Source organism: Heteronotia binoei, chromosome 4 (assembly GCF_032191835.1).
Source record: "Heteronotia binoei isolate CCM8104 ecotype False Entrance Well chromosome 4, APGP_CSIRO_Hbin_v1, whole genome shotgun sequence".
Lineage (NCBI taxonomy): Eukaryota > Metazoa > Chordata > Lepidosauria > Squamata > Gekkonidae > Heteronotia > Heteronotia binoei.
The window spans coordinates 58,938,262-58,953,391 of record NC_083226.1 but is presented as its reverse complement, the minus strand read 5'-3'; the positions used below and the strand labels follow the sequence as shown (position 1 = coordinate 58,953,391).

General features: G+C 39.0%; 1 protein-coding gene across 2 annotated transcripts in view; it reads left to right on the top strand.

Moving 5' to 3' along the window:
* Positions 1-15,130, top strand: part of KDM4C (lysine demethylase 4C) — a 390,817-nt gene that overhangs the window by 360,620 nt on the left and 15,067 nt on the right. Inside the window, exon 20 of one of the 2 annotated variants that reach the window (XM_060237364.1) lies at positions 1,552-1,719. In XM_060237364.1, the coding sequence (XP_060093347.1) occupies positions 1,552-1,719 (168 nt within the window). Of the gene's footprint in view, positions 1-1,548; positions 1,720-15,130 lie in introns of both variants that reach the window. The other variant, XM_060237363.1, reaches the window with a different exon arrangement.

The following is a 15,130-nucleotide window of genomic DNA, read 5'->3' as shown; positions in this document are numbered from 1 at the left end:
GCTATAAGCAAAGTTGTGACAAGCACAACTGAACTCCAAAGGGAATTCTGACCATCACATTTAAAGGAACCGCACACCTTTTAAATGCCTTCCCTACATTAAAAATGATGAAGGATAGGAGCACCTTCTTTCGGGGCTCATAGAATTGGATCCCCTGGTCCAATCTTTTTGAAACCGGGAGAGCATTTTGAGGAGAGTCATCAGATGCCTCTACCTAAAAAAACCCTGCCCCTCCAGAGTCCCAGATACCCCCAGATCAATTCTCCATTATACCCTATGAGAATTGATCTCCATAGGGAATAATGAAGTGGCCAGCAGACATTTCCCTCCCCACCATTTCTGACGACTCTGAAGCAGGGGATTGGCATCTCTACTTATGAGTTGCTGAACTTCCAACTTCATCAAAGTGACACAAAGCAACCAAATTTCACCTTTCCTATGCAAATGACCTCTGAAAAGATTATGCAACCAACAGAGGGTCTGGGCTGCTTTCACAGCCACTGGGAGCAGCCATATCATTCTGCATCCTCCCCCTTCCCCCATTCAGCCTTAAAGTCACAGACACACTATCCCAAGAGAAAGCCTTTCCAAGTAGAGTCTGAAGCCTCCAGAGGTGGAAAGGCACATGGTGGCTGTGTGGGCAGGGCTTCCCCCCACCGGAACCTGGTAAAGCAAGAGAACCCCGCTGGGTCCTGAGGATTGGCAAGCCCAATTATATCAAATCCTATTCCAAAGGACTTCTGATAAACAGTCAATTAATTTCAGTTTTTGTGGGGGCTTTTACCTATTTTCCCCAGTCTGAAAACTACACTGAGGAGAAACATTTTTTCCTAAGAGCTGTGGGAATACATTTGTTTGATCTTACAATTTATTGACCCTGGCAGATATGCTTCCATGATTTCTCTGAGGTTTGGGGAATATTAATATTAAGAAAGCTGTGGAAATGCATTTGCCTGGTCTCTGTTAAACTGAGAGACTGCACAAATACTATTCCATAGCACTTGAAAAAAAATATTTTGTAAGGCAGAATCTCTGCCAGAAGTGCAGCTGTAGGCTAAAGGAAGTGATTCCACAATTTACAGATTCCCGGAGTCCAGAATTGCATTTTCAGAAAGGTCTATACGTGTCAGAATCTCTGCAAACACAGTTGTGGTCATGGACGTGCATTTGGCAAATCCATTGAATTATGACATTGCACAAGTGTGCTTCTATGGTGGCAGTTGCTCCCAGGTTAACTGCAGACACTTTGGGACTAACAATGGGCAGCAGGACAGGGAAAAGGATTGTTGCTGGGGGCTCTCTTCCACTGAAGATTGTGTGAATTTTGACAAAAGTTGGCTCCCTCAAGAGTAGAGAGGAATTGAATCTAGAATGAAACTGAACTGCAGGGATTTGACACTTTTAATCCTGAACAAAGCTTTCAGTCTTAAGTGGAGGGGGGACTCATATATAGCAAGATGCACTTCTTTAAGGTATGCTGGAACTCATGGAGTAAACAATGTAGTGTTGTTACTATTGAAACTGTGTTTTTTCATCTTTGTTTTTAAGAAGATAAAAGTGCTAGAGAAAGCAGTTTCAGCTGGGCAAACTGTCATAGCAAAACACAGGAACACCCGATACTACAGCTGCAGAGTAATAGGAGTTACGTCTCAGGTTTTCTATGAAGTCATGTTTGATGATGGTTCCTTCAGCCGGGACACCTTCCCTGAAGACATTGTGGTAAGTATTTATTTTTAAAAACTGATTTTAATTTTTGTGGAAATTTAAATAAGTAAAAATTGAACTATTTCTTTTGACCTTTCAACACGGATAATTAACTTAATATTCGATTCATGTTTGTTATTTCTTGCTGCAATGAATTATTGCTTTCTCAGGGGGTTCCCAACCTTGTTTGTTCTAATTAGTATCCACCATTTCACCAAATGATTCAAAACTAATCTTCCAAAGTCTTTTAATTAAATAAGAAATATGTTTTTAATAAAAGATATTAGAGTGGGAATTCTATGTATTGTAATCTGTCTCTGAGAGATAATAAAACAAAATTCCTAGGTGAATTGAAAAAAATTCTGTGTTCAAATATGTAGCAGTAAGAATGGCCCTCATGAATCTAATATGACAACTTGTTTCTGATGTGTTCATATGATTCTGTTGTCCAGTGAGAATAAACCAAAGGGGAAGGATGGTGGTATTGCAGTATTTCTCAACATGCATTTTAGTGCATACGTCTGTCTCACTTAAGCCACCTTTTTGCAAGGAAAGTGAATTTTACCAGTTCATGTTCTTATGTGGGACAATATACCTGATACTCTGCATCCCTTTTTAAATTCTGGATATCAATCTGACTAGTTTTGCATGTGATGCAACTTGCATGCATTCTTATTTGGAAGCTGATCCCTTTTCACTACTCTTATCCTCGGAGTGCTGGGTCTTGGGTCTTCTGCCAAAATTCTTCAGGCTCCATTACATCAGTCAAACATTGTCAAGATACAGCAGCAGGCTTTTCTTTTACTATCCCTTGTCCCCAGGGAAACAAAAATAGATTCATAGTTCTCTTTCAGATATTTGAAAATATAAAGAGGGTGAAAGGGTGGGCCCCATATCACTACATTATATACCAGCCCAATAACACGCTTTTGAACTCCGGAGCAGGCACAAAATATATAATTTGGGACAATTACACATTCAAGAATTTTTTTTCCAATGTTACACACTCAGGACAATGTCAATATCATATCTTGTTGAATTATTTTGTTGTGACAGAACTTCTGTAATTTATGATATATATGTTTGAGTCACCATCTTGAATCTTGCGCAAAAGACCTTTTAATGCTTTTTAAAAATCATCTGACAGTTTATACTAAGTATTGGGGTGGATTTGTACATACCATACTCTCTCAGATATTTGTTATAGTTTCTTTGTTTGGCTTGCCTATCAGTTCCTCCACATATGTTAGGAGACTGTCAGAGGTCAATCTTGCAGTCCAGTCTTGTTTGATTTTTATAATTTTTATTGATTTTAACTACAAAAAGAAGAAGCAGGAGCAAAGATACATAAAAGGGGGAAAGGGCATATACAGAGTGAGAAAAACAAAAACAAAGAAAAATACAAATATATCAATTATAATTCTACCTCCAAATAAAATACCCAGTTTGTTCTACCTGCAAGTATGAAGTTCTCCATATATTTTACCATCCTTGTCTTTCATTATAATTTTTTTTTTACTAAACTATTACTAGCAATTTAAGTCTAAACAATTCTTCAATACAAGTAGGTATAAACAATTCAAAGCCATCTCGATACAAGATTGGCTGATTTAGCTTAACCATGCTAAGAGCACAGACTAATTTGTTAACTTGACAACATCCTTATTATGAACATATGAACACATGAAGCTGCCTTATACTGAATCAGACCTTTGGTCCATCAAAGTCAGTATTGTCTTCTCAGACTGGCAGCGGCTCTCCAGGGTCTCAAGCTGAGGTTTTTCATGCCTACTTGCCTGGACCCTTTTTTTGGAGATGCCAGGGATTGAACCTGGGACCTTCTGCTTCCCAAGCAGATGCTCTACCACTGAGCCACTGTCCCTCCCCTTAAAATAAACACATAAAAATCATATCTTTAGCCTTAACAAGTTACAAAAATACAGCATAATAATTTGTCTATCTCAGTATAAGCAATTTCTCCAGAGCAGCATATTAAAAACAAATCTGCCAGATTACAAATTAATTGTACTATCTGCCTTTTTAACAATTAATCCAACTCTTATATTAGTATGAGCAATTTCTCCAAACATACTAAAAATAAATCTGCCATATAAGAATAAATGTGTTGTCTGCCCTCTTTACCATTGATCCAAATTAACTGTATATTTATCTAATATTTTAACAACACCCTTCCATCCTTAGGATCTCCCTTGGCCTTTTAAGGACACATGTCAGTTCTTATTAATAATTCCATATTTATTTACCCACAAGGAAAACCAGAACTCAGGAATCCTTCTTCCCAGGAAAATTTTTAAATCTTAATTTAAACTGCTTAATTTAGCCATATTAAAAAAATACAAATTCACTTATTGGTTCAACAATATCATCATTACAGTAGGCATAAAAAACTTATATCTTTATCTATTAGATGCAAACCAAATTGAAAAATAATTATATTATCTATCTACCTAAGTATATAGCCCAAAAATCCCACCTAGCCTTTTAAAATCATATATGAGTTCTTACTATAAGTTCCATATCCAACTGCTCTCCAAGTTACAATTTGATTACGTTATCTTCTTAAAATTTAAAAACTTTTTGATCCCTTTTGCTTTTATATCGATATTACTCCAAATAAAACCAACTTGATATAACCCAGACATCAGACTTTGCCTTTTAAAATCGCATGTCAGTTCTTATAGAGAGTTCCATTTCCAACTATCTACAGAGAGGGGAAAAGTTCAAGAGTTCTTCTTCCTGAAAGATTTTCACATCTTAATTTGTTGGTTGGGATGCACCTTCTTTCTTCTCAATGCGGCCACCCATCTTGGTAATGAGGAGAATTCTGCGCCATTTGTTCCTCTCAGCAGGATTTCACTCAATCTTGATTTCCGGTCTTGTTTTGTAACTGCGCCATAAGGATCCATTTTGGTTTTCTTTTGTTTGTTTTCGAACGATCACTTTCCCATTCTGATTCTGCAGACATCGCCAAAATCTCTTTAGCATTCAGCTCATGTAGATTTGAAAATTCGCTAGCTTTCAACATAAAAGCTCCCATTTGCTTTCTAATCAACTGCATTAATGAACCAAGATCCTGTTTCAGAGAAGTAATATTCCATAATATATCTTTTTTATAAGGCATTTCGCTTGGCGGTGCCATTTTTCTCTGTCAGCAAACTCAGTCTCTTAATACAAGTTGAAAAGTAGCTTAAAGATCCTGTTAGATCATCATTCCAAATCAGCTCCAGCTGAGATTTCAAATGTTATCATTTCAGTTATAGTCGGACGATAGGGACAAATCTCTCTAAAATATATCTCTTTTATGTTCAGACCTTATTGCAGCCAAATAATAATCTCTTTAACATACATCCAATTATAATCTGGGTTGATTTAAATATTTGTATTCAGTCCAATTCAAGTTATTACCAATACTTAAAATTGCTCTGACTTTTCAAGGCCTCATTCGCAGGGAAAGTAGGCATATAGTCGACCTCTATCCCTTCCTTTGAGGTGCCCGCTCGTTGTTATGTAAAACGACCCATTAGCCAGTGGTATTGAAAGCTCACTTACTTGCAGAGTAGAATTGCCATGCTTGGAGTAGAGAGGCGATACATCAAAAACTTACTGAAAAAAGCGAAAGAAAGCAGTCGGGTGTTCACCTTTTTCTGCTGAGTCAGCTATCATGGGGGCGGAGCCTTGGGACATGCAAGAAGAACAGGAGCAGCTGCTGCTGTACCCCTAACTTCCCGCAAAAGTCCCATGCAGAAGAAAAACCCCTCCAGGGTCTTCCTGTGGGGGTGCCACATCTGTGGCACCCCTCCAGCTGCCTGATTCAAAGGTGCCGCAGGAGGACTATCTGCGGACACCTCTGAACTCAGGGCAACATATCCCGGAACAGTCCAGTCTTGTTTCATACCTGCCCATATGTTTCATTCTCATGGAACCTTGTCTGCTGCTTTAAACAGATATATTTTGGGGAAATAAGAATTTTTGTTAGCGTTTGTACCCATTTTTGTATAGGAGCAGGGTTGGCCCTACCATTAGGCAAACTAGGCGATTGCTTAGGGCAGCGGCTTTCTGGGAGCCCCGAATTGGGTGCCCCCCATGTGATGGTGATGTTATCAGTACGGGGGGCAGGGGGCCAGAAGTTAGCCTTGCCTAGAGTGCCAGAAAGTCTAGAGCTGGTTCAGTACAGGAGGCTACATGACCTATGTCTTATCATAAGTACAGCTGTAAGGAATAGGAATGCTGTGCTGAAGTGGAATCAGGCTCTCAATTGTGATTCCAATGCCAAATGCATTACCAGAAGTGCAGGGTTTGTTCACAGGGTGGAAATGACAGCATAGAATGATACTGATTGGTATTGTGCATAAGAATTGTAAAGATAATGAGATGCTGGATGCAGTAAGATGGATGACAAGAATGAGTGGAAGTTGTTCCTTTGGTCCTCGTATCCTAATTTGGCAGATAGATAGTACTGAGGAATAAAGAATAATTGGTCACTCATTTTTCTTTGCTAACTGTAGACAGAATTTGCACTAGAAATTCTACTATTTGAGAACATGTTGTGTGTGGGGAAAATTAAGCTCTGCACTGGCTAGAGCAAGTTCAAGGGAAGAAGAGTGAGATTTGGCCAAGGTGATGGCACTGAGCCAGGACCAGAATACTGCAAGCTTGTTATATCAGGAAAAGGTGTATGTGGAGAACAAGATGTGCTGGGAGGCATTTGACCATAGCGGTGCTTCTTCTCTCACCTATAGATGTGCCTGCTGATCTTGGTTGTTGTCTTACAGGGTTTTTTTTCAGGATGTAAAGCTGTTCTTCAAACATTATTAGCAGAGATTATGCTGTGTTCCCTGCTAAGTCTTTCCTTATAAAATTGACTAATGTCGTTTTGGAAGTATAATACTCAAAGTGGAATATTTTAAAGCAGTACGTAAAGGATTTAGCTTTTCACCTCCCTCTGGTGATAAGCGAAGCCATGCAGCTAAATCCCTGCTATGTCCCTTTGAACAGCTCCTCCTTAGTTTAGGGTATTATGAACAGCATCATTAATGATTGCCTTGATTTGGGAACGTCCAGATATTTCATACACAAAACTATGTTCTTATGAGAAATCTGTTTGCACTTGCATCAAAGCTTGAGCTCTGCTTACCACCCATGTGGGATAGCTTGATTTGGAGCAAAGAAGAAATGTAATCAGGCCTGGATATGCCTCAGTGCTTCTCAGATTGTAGAGAAGCAACATATAATTGTTTGAAGGAAACACCAAAGAACTTTCAGATTCCTTAGAGAAATCTTGTTGTGTTTCATTAGATAATATACCTATAGCATCAGTAACCAAGAGGATTTCCACCACCGTCCTCCTGCCTAATCTGTGCAATGTGCCTATCAGGTGTTAGTGCCACTGGGAGGACTTATTTATCAAATTTTGTGTGAAGACAATGTTGCTGCCTGCTGAAGAAACTATTTCACTTATCTGTTTCCCCTTTTTGGCTAGCTAACAAAGACAGCAAAAGCTTTCGGTTTTTGCATTATGTGGTCAAGCCACTGCAGTTTCAGTTGAGTTCACAGTTACATTTATGCAAGACATGCCAGTATTTTGTTTGTACACACTTAGAAGTGCTTGCAAGGAGAAAGAAAAATCACAGTGTTTTCACCAAAACTTTGTGTTGCAATAATTACAGATAATAATAATATAATAAGTAACTATGGAAACCATTTAGTTTGTTGCTATTATATACTTTAAAGTTCATATTATATACTTTAAAGTTCATATTAACATGCAGTTATTCCACATTCATAGTTTATTACTTCTAAAATCAGAGGGACAGATTCATTTGTGTTTGTTTTTAAGATTCCAGTTATTTTCTTATGCTTGTGTTTCTAGGCTTGGCTTTGTGATCAGTGATCACTGTACACATTTACCTTACTGGGCTTTTATAAACAATATCCATTCAGTTATGTTCCCAATAAAAGGTAAATAAAAGTAATTTTGGAGGGTTTTAAAAAATGGAACAACATAGCTACCTGCAATGTTGTCTTCAAAAGAATTGCTGTTCCCGCCCCTCCCCTAGTATTAATACTTGAAATAATCTAAATGAAAAAGTAATAATCCTGTATAGTAATTGTATTTAATCTACATTGGTCTGGTACTATTTCAATCCTAGTAAATGTGAAGAAGGAACTGGCAACCCTACCTAAAATATCAATATATTGCTGTAGTGTTGGAATTATATTTTAAACAGGTTCTCTGAATTCCCACCTTTCATTTAAAAAACAAGTTAGTTCCTTCTCTCAGAGATATGCCTTTTTTCTTTAAAAAGTGAGGGTGCTGTGATGCCATCGATAATGACACCAATGACACCAATGACAACAGCATCTTCATTACCCGAAGGAGTCTCTTAGCAGCTTACAGTCACTTTCCCTTCCTCTCCTCACAACAGACATCCTGTGGGGAAGGTGGGGCTTTGACTGACCCAAGATCACCCAGCTGGCTTCATATGGAAGAGTGGGAAATCAAACTGGATTCTCCAGATTAGAGCCCACTGCTCTTAACCATTACTCCAAACTGGCTCTCACACAGTGACACATTAATTTTTTTTTGTCAACTACCATTTTCAAAATGGATGTTACCTCCCCCAAGAAGAGAGCACAAACATGAACTAAAGTATAAGGGTTTTCTCCTTTTAAAAAAACCCTGATGTGTGGAGCCCTTAACAGAATTATGCTGACACAAATATAATAACATCCTTTCTGTAGTGGAACCAATAGAGCCTTCAGTAAGATAAGAATGGTGATGATTAAGCCCCCATCACTCAGCACTTTAAATTCATCACCAGCCATGAAAAAAGAAAGAGGGCCATTTAGAAATGTGACAGCAAAAGTACATCACAGAAATTTTCTAAAAACTGCTGCTTTTCCTTGTGCACCTAAATTTCACAAAACATCCAAATTACTATCTTTGGCTTTCTTTGTAACAGAATTGGTTGCATTTTTGTGATTGTGCTTCTGAACAAAAAATGGCAATATAATAACATGACAATTTGAGTTGCTATTTAAAAATAAAAAGCCCAGCTCCATCCCATCCTGCCATCCTTCACAGGTTACCAGTACTGAACATGTAAGGGGCTATGTCTTTAAAACTTTTTATGAAATACACAATATTAATTCCCAGACTATGTACCATGGCATACCAGTATACTATGAGAACTAAACAAATTAGCCTTACAATCCCTGCACAGGCGAAGCTGCTTTCCGCATATCTTCGTGATATACTGCTCTGGCCTGGCCTCTTTGCAATCATCTTCTGCTGAGAGTACCATATTGGTGTGATTGGTTCACTTAGTCAAAACTGACAGACAGTACAGAGCAGTTTTCCCCACTGAAGTACTGGGGGCTGGGAGGAGGAGCACAGTTCTTACTCCTATAGATGCTAAAGTAAGCCCTTTCCAATATGTGGGAAATGGTTTATCATATTTTAATTCAGGACAAAAAGCTCCTGTGTCTAAGGTATTAGAATACTGATCTTCTATATATGTATCTATAGACATTTCTGTATCTTGCACTTTTTAACATATACATGATTTACTGATTCTGCCTGTGCTTTTCTCTCTTGATGTCATTTGCACATTTTAAAAAATTGCTGTCAATTTGAATTGGCAAGAAAACATCTGTGTGAGAATATGTATGAGGTTTTTTGTTTTCCTTTAAAACATCATGCAGTCCCTTTTTTATGACTAAAATTATTGATGTTATGAGGCTGGGTTGGGGTCATCCTTCCATGCCGACAACAAACTCACTCTCACACTGGCTTGCTTCCATCAACAGTATATTATTTGTGGCCTGATGGCATGGTTACAATCATCTGCTATGTTGCAAGGTGTCCAAATGTTCCTCCTCCATCAGCCACTTCCAGGAGCATCTGATTACTGCTTTTAAGGCCTGGCCCTAAATTGCCCCCACCCTTGGAACCTTCCCATTCCCTGACCAACCCAATCTGGCTCACATGTGACCAAAGGCACCCCCTCTTCTGCTAGAGATGCTGAGGCTACAATCCACCCTTACCCTACATTACACATATCAAGCCAAACATGGCCCACTGGCCTTTTTTGACCCTGCCCCCCCACCTCTGAGCCTAGCCTGCTTCACCTCTTTGGGCTGCCCCACCAACCTGCTAGCTGCATTCCACCAGGGCCTGGCTTGCTCAGTTGTCCCAGGTTTCAGCACAAATATGCCAGCTATTGCTCAAAAAGTTTTACTCAAGAACAGATAAGTTGTTTAAACTGAGCAGTGTCGCATCTGTGCTGCAGCAACAAAATGCATTGTTTTTATTTTGGTAGCATAAAACAAAAATCTCATAGAATTACCACTGTTTTACACTTCTTTCATCACGGGCAGTTTAAAAACACATGTAGAACTCAATATTTTACATGTGTACCACCAGCAGGAAACAGGGAAGGTTCTTTCATTGCTTTGAGGCCAACAAAGGAATGAAGCAAGGTCTTGAATCTTTGAGCTTCACACAGGTAGTGCTTTCTAGCTCAGATAACTCTGCTTCTGAAAGAGGTAAAGTTGATATGAGAGTCAAAAGTTGGTTTAGATCCTTGGGGTCCATTAAGAGCAAACCAGTGGACTAGAGAGCAAGGCTCCATCTCAGTTCCAGCAGGCACTTACCTGACATATCAGGTGCTTAATAAGGTATTTTGAAAGTCAGTTTTTGCCATCCAAAGTGGTTTTTGATACATATAGCAGTATGTATTCAGTTCTCATAAGCTAGATATTTTTAAGCAACTTCTGAGATACTTCCAGTGATTCTGCCCCACTCTTTTTCTTGAAAGTTTTAATTGTGTGATGTGCGTATTGTTTTAATTATTCTGTGAGGCTCCTCCTGTCTTCACTGTTTTGGTCAGGGATGGGTAGAGTTCCCCATGGGCCTTCAAATGAGGAGAGGGGGTTCTGTCACTCTGGTCCTCCTCCTTCCCTGGACTGGCTCACTCCCACTCTTTCTCACTTTGTGTGCTGATCTGTTTCTGGGTAAATTTTTTTCTTAGAGATGTATTCTGAATTTATCTGAAATTACCATCAAGAGAACTGGGTAGTCACTATTCATATAATTTGTATGTTTTTTGCCACTTTGAAAATATCTGTCTCTGGAATTTGGATTTGGCATGCCTTATAGGTGTTCAAAACTGGAAAGTGGAAAGGAGGTTTTTTGGGGCAGGGAGGCATTCAGCTGAGCGAGAATTAAAAGGAGATGAGAAGGGGAAGGCAACTTCATTACATCACTAGCTTCACAGGTATTTCTCTAGCTTCCTACAGAGAAGGGAAGATAATGGCATTTTCACAGGCCATGCCAAGATCACTTTTTAGTCTGGATCACATCACCATGAATGCTAAATATAGGACAGAAAGCTGAAGAGAGTAATTCTTAAATCTGTCATAATATACATTCTAGCTGGTGTAGGTTTGAATTAAACATAGGGAACCTGCAAGCTGTTTTGTCATGTCAGAAAATGGCTTAAAAGAATGAAATCATGTATGTTGATTAAAGAGCAAGGAACATGATTATCTGAGCTGTCCATAGGAGGGTGACAATGAATACTGAATTAAAAATAACAGAATGTGAAGTTAAGAAGAACACTGGGATATTGGTCTTCAAAGTGATTTTCAGAATATTAGTGAAAATTGTATAATCCATATTGAAGCAAGCTGGATTCAGTAGATAAAAACACGACACTGCTGTGCTGAATCAAGTCACAGGCCTTGGCTTAGCATTTTATTTCCACCTTCATTCTCACTGTTTACCACTGACTCCAAACCATTTGTGAATAAGTTATGACATCAGTGAACTCAACACAAATCCTTAGGGAATTCTGCTGCTTATTTCCCTTCATTCTAAAAATTCATTTGTGAGTTTCAGAAACCTTTTTACACAAAATTAATGTGGAGATATTTAAAGGAGTCTCCCAAAGGCAAGTTCATTATCTCTTGTGATAGGGTAGTCGTTATGTAAAAATCCTCAGTTTTGTAATATTTTGATAAAGGACACTGCCATTTTCTAACAGAAGGCGTATGGGGAGCAGCCCGTCACTTACAGAGCAACTGCAGGAAGGCAGGAGCTAATGGACTCAAGGGAGGTTCTTTGTTATTGATGCTTACTGTTAGAAGACGATGGTAGAGATTGCCTCAATACATAGATACTTTTTGAAGAAGTTACAGTTACTCACAAGTAAGAGAAGGGAAACATGGGCAAAGGGGGTTTTTTAGTACATATACCCCTTCATGTCTGCCTCTGAGCTTCTCTTTGTGCTCCAGTTCTCCAGTAATGGCTCACTAAGCACAACTGAGGCAGCTCCAACCTTCTCAAAGGGAAGTTTAAAACACGTGATGAAATATCTTGGTTGATCCTTTATCCAGTTTGTCAATGTACACTGTTGAAATTGTTTAACAAAAATCTTGTTACAGTCAAAAGCAGTTCACAACCCACCTACTGCTGTACCTTCCTTCCTATAGAGAGCTCCCCTTTAAATCCCTTTCTATAGCTCGGGTGTGTGGGTGTGTCTGTGTGAGAAAGGGAGAGAGAGGGCCATGTTCAGGTGTTCCCCTCCCCAAGCTTTTATTTCTGAGAGAAAACCAAGTTAGTGAATGTGGTAAAGCTGAAGAGAGATAGTGGAGGGTGAGGGCAATAAAAGTTTTGTTTGTTTTTGGAGTTTTAAAAGTTTAGGGAATGCAGTGAAATGGCTAAGAAGGAAGGGAATCTCTGAGCCTGCTCTGAGCTTCTTTGCCCCTCTTTCCATCCCTTCTACGTTGATTTATTATGGCAGACCAACAGCAAGTAGGCTGCAGAAAGCATGGCGTTTTGCCAACAGTCATATCATGCAGGTTCTCTGTGGAGGCAGAAAAAATGGTTTACCAACTTATTTGTATGTACACCTGACAGACTGGAAAGTGTTTGTTCAGCAATCCATGGTTTATCTCATGATATATGGCTGTTCATGTGAAACAGGATGTGGATGCTGCTTAGGAGCTGTTGATAAAAATGCAAAGGAATTAAGAGGCTAAGGAAGCCAAAGCACTGCCCTGAACTGAAGGAAGGCGTTAGATAGCCAAGGACAGGGAGTGCTTGCTAGCCCCCTTCTATTCATCTAAAGTGGCTGTGAACTACTGTGGGAATTAGAGAACAAAGTAATGGCTGACAGCGCTCCCAGTCTCCATTTCCCTCACAGCAGTGTATGCTAACTTGGAAATTGCTGTTAAAACCTGTCCTCATACAGACAGTGTCATCAATGCAAATTGGAGAGGTTTCTTTGTCAAAACAAAAACTTTAAAATGGTAGAACAGTGCAAAATAGAATGCCTCTGAGAGACTGTTCTTCAGAACACTAGTCAAGATGGGGCTGATTTTAAGGATTAAGATAGAATTCCCATACTAGACATTTAATCCTGGTTCAGCTCTGTCCCCAAACTGACATTCTACACTTGAATCATGGAATAATAGAAACCAACTCTATGAGTTTATGATTCTATGATTTTAGTGTAGAAAATCAGTTTGGAGACAGGACTGAGCCAGGATTAAAGGTCTAGTGCAGAATGGGCTGATGGTTTCTAAAGTATATCTCATTTAGAAAGTATATATCATTTAAACAAAATTAACACTTTTATTAGTGCTCGGTGTAGAATTCAGCAGCACTAGGGTAGACTGCAACAGTCCCATCAGTAGTTATAGCTCTTCTCTCAGTCACAAGGCCTGTTGGATGTCATTATCCCTCCCCTGTGTGGATTTTATCTTTGTTAGATCACCTGTATAGAATTCCTGATGCTGCAGGTTCATACACAGCCAAATAACACTGAACACACAGTCCATATCTCATTAATTTAGAGGACTGCTCCAGAGACAGAGCTGTCAACTAAAGATTGTCCAAAGTTTATGATACTAACAGTGTAATCCTAAAGAGAGTTACTCCAATCTAAGACCATTCATTTAAATGGTGTTAGATTGGAGTATTTTCTTTAGGATTGCATTGTTACTTTCCTACAGAAGGTCAGAATATATATTTATTGCCTGAAAGGCTTTATTTGTTTTCATGAACTACAGAAAGGCTTTCTTCATCACCACTTTCCTCTCCTAATTAGTGCAAAATATATCCCTTTCCATTTACAGCCACAGTTATTTTCATTCATGGATGAAGAAAGATTTTGAGCGTCACGGGAAAAGAAACACTTAATATTTCCTTACTAATCAGTAATGCATGCTGGTTCAGCCCACCGGAATGACAAATGCTGGGCAGATCTCTTCTAAAGTAACATGTCAACCTTCCCATCTATTTCAAAGCCCCACTGCTGCAGAGCAGCTTGTAGAAATGAGTTTAGCAATCATCTGCAGAAAGGAGTTCTAATCTTATCAAGATAGGAATTGATTTTCTTCGTCTTGATATAAGGGGTTTCACAGCATGCACATGCAATAGTATCAGTGGGATGGAAAGTACAGCTGCTCAGGCAAGATTATTAGTTTGGAAAACCTGGGGCTGCATCCATGTACACATCACGTCATTGGCACCTCAGATCATCCTTGCCCAAATAAACCATTCACTGATTTTAATCTTGCTTGAGTCTGCCACCAGAGGGGGCTATGTTCACAGGACACACAGGAGCATGAAGAATGCAGGCTGGTTAGAAAAGCTTTAAGAACCATTAATATGTTGTATCTGAGAAAGCTGTTCTCCTTCACTTTGAACAAAACTTGGGATGGCATTTTCTCTATTGGGATTAAGATCATTTTCAGGTAATACATCCTGCACCACTTAAATGTAAATATTTCATTTCTCTCCTATTTCTTTGCCGTCTTATAATTGACTCTTTTTTGTATTAGGGGAATTCACAAGTGTTATTGAACGCAGTGGTTTTGTGCTGATGGTCTTCTCTTGTTTCAAAAGGGAAGTTGCCAATCACCAACAAATGGAGCAGGGACAATCTGTGCTGTTATTCAATATCTGGGAGATAATTCTTTATTTCTAGATATAAAATCGGCTGTCCTAACTTAAAGTTGCCAACTGCCTGGAAAGAAAATTTACTGTCCCTTGAATAGGGGTTAATGAGATTTCTTTACCAGGTGATGTTATTTACTTCATGCCTTTGAAAGGGGTGGGACATTTTTCTTCAGACCTATTGGCAACCCTATTCAGTGTGCATGTGCCACATTTGGATACCATGTTGTTCTCTTGTTAATAGATGTTTGTATTTCTCCCTGTTTTGGATATACACCTTAATGTGGTGTGGGGGTTTGTGTATATGAGTGAAGTTGAGATAAATATTGTTAGGAGTTTGGGTTCTGTCAAGAGGCTAAACTCCTAGCAGAGTCATTCAAAATGGAACAGCCACAGCTGAGTTATCAGACTCAGATGCATCCACCCATTTCAGGAATCAAC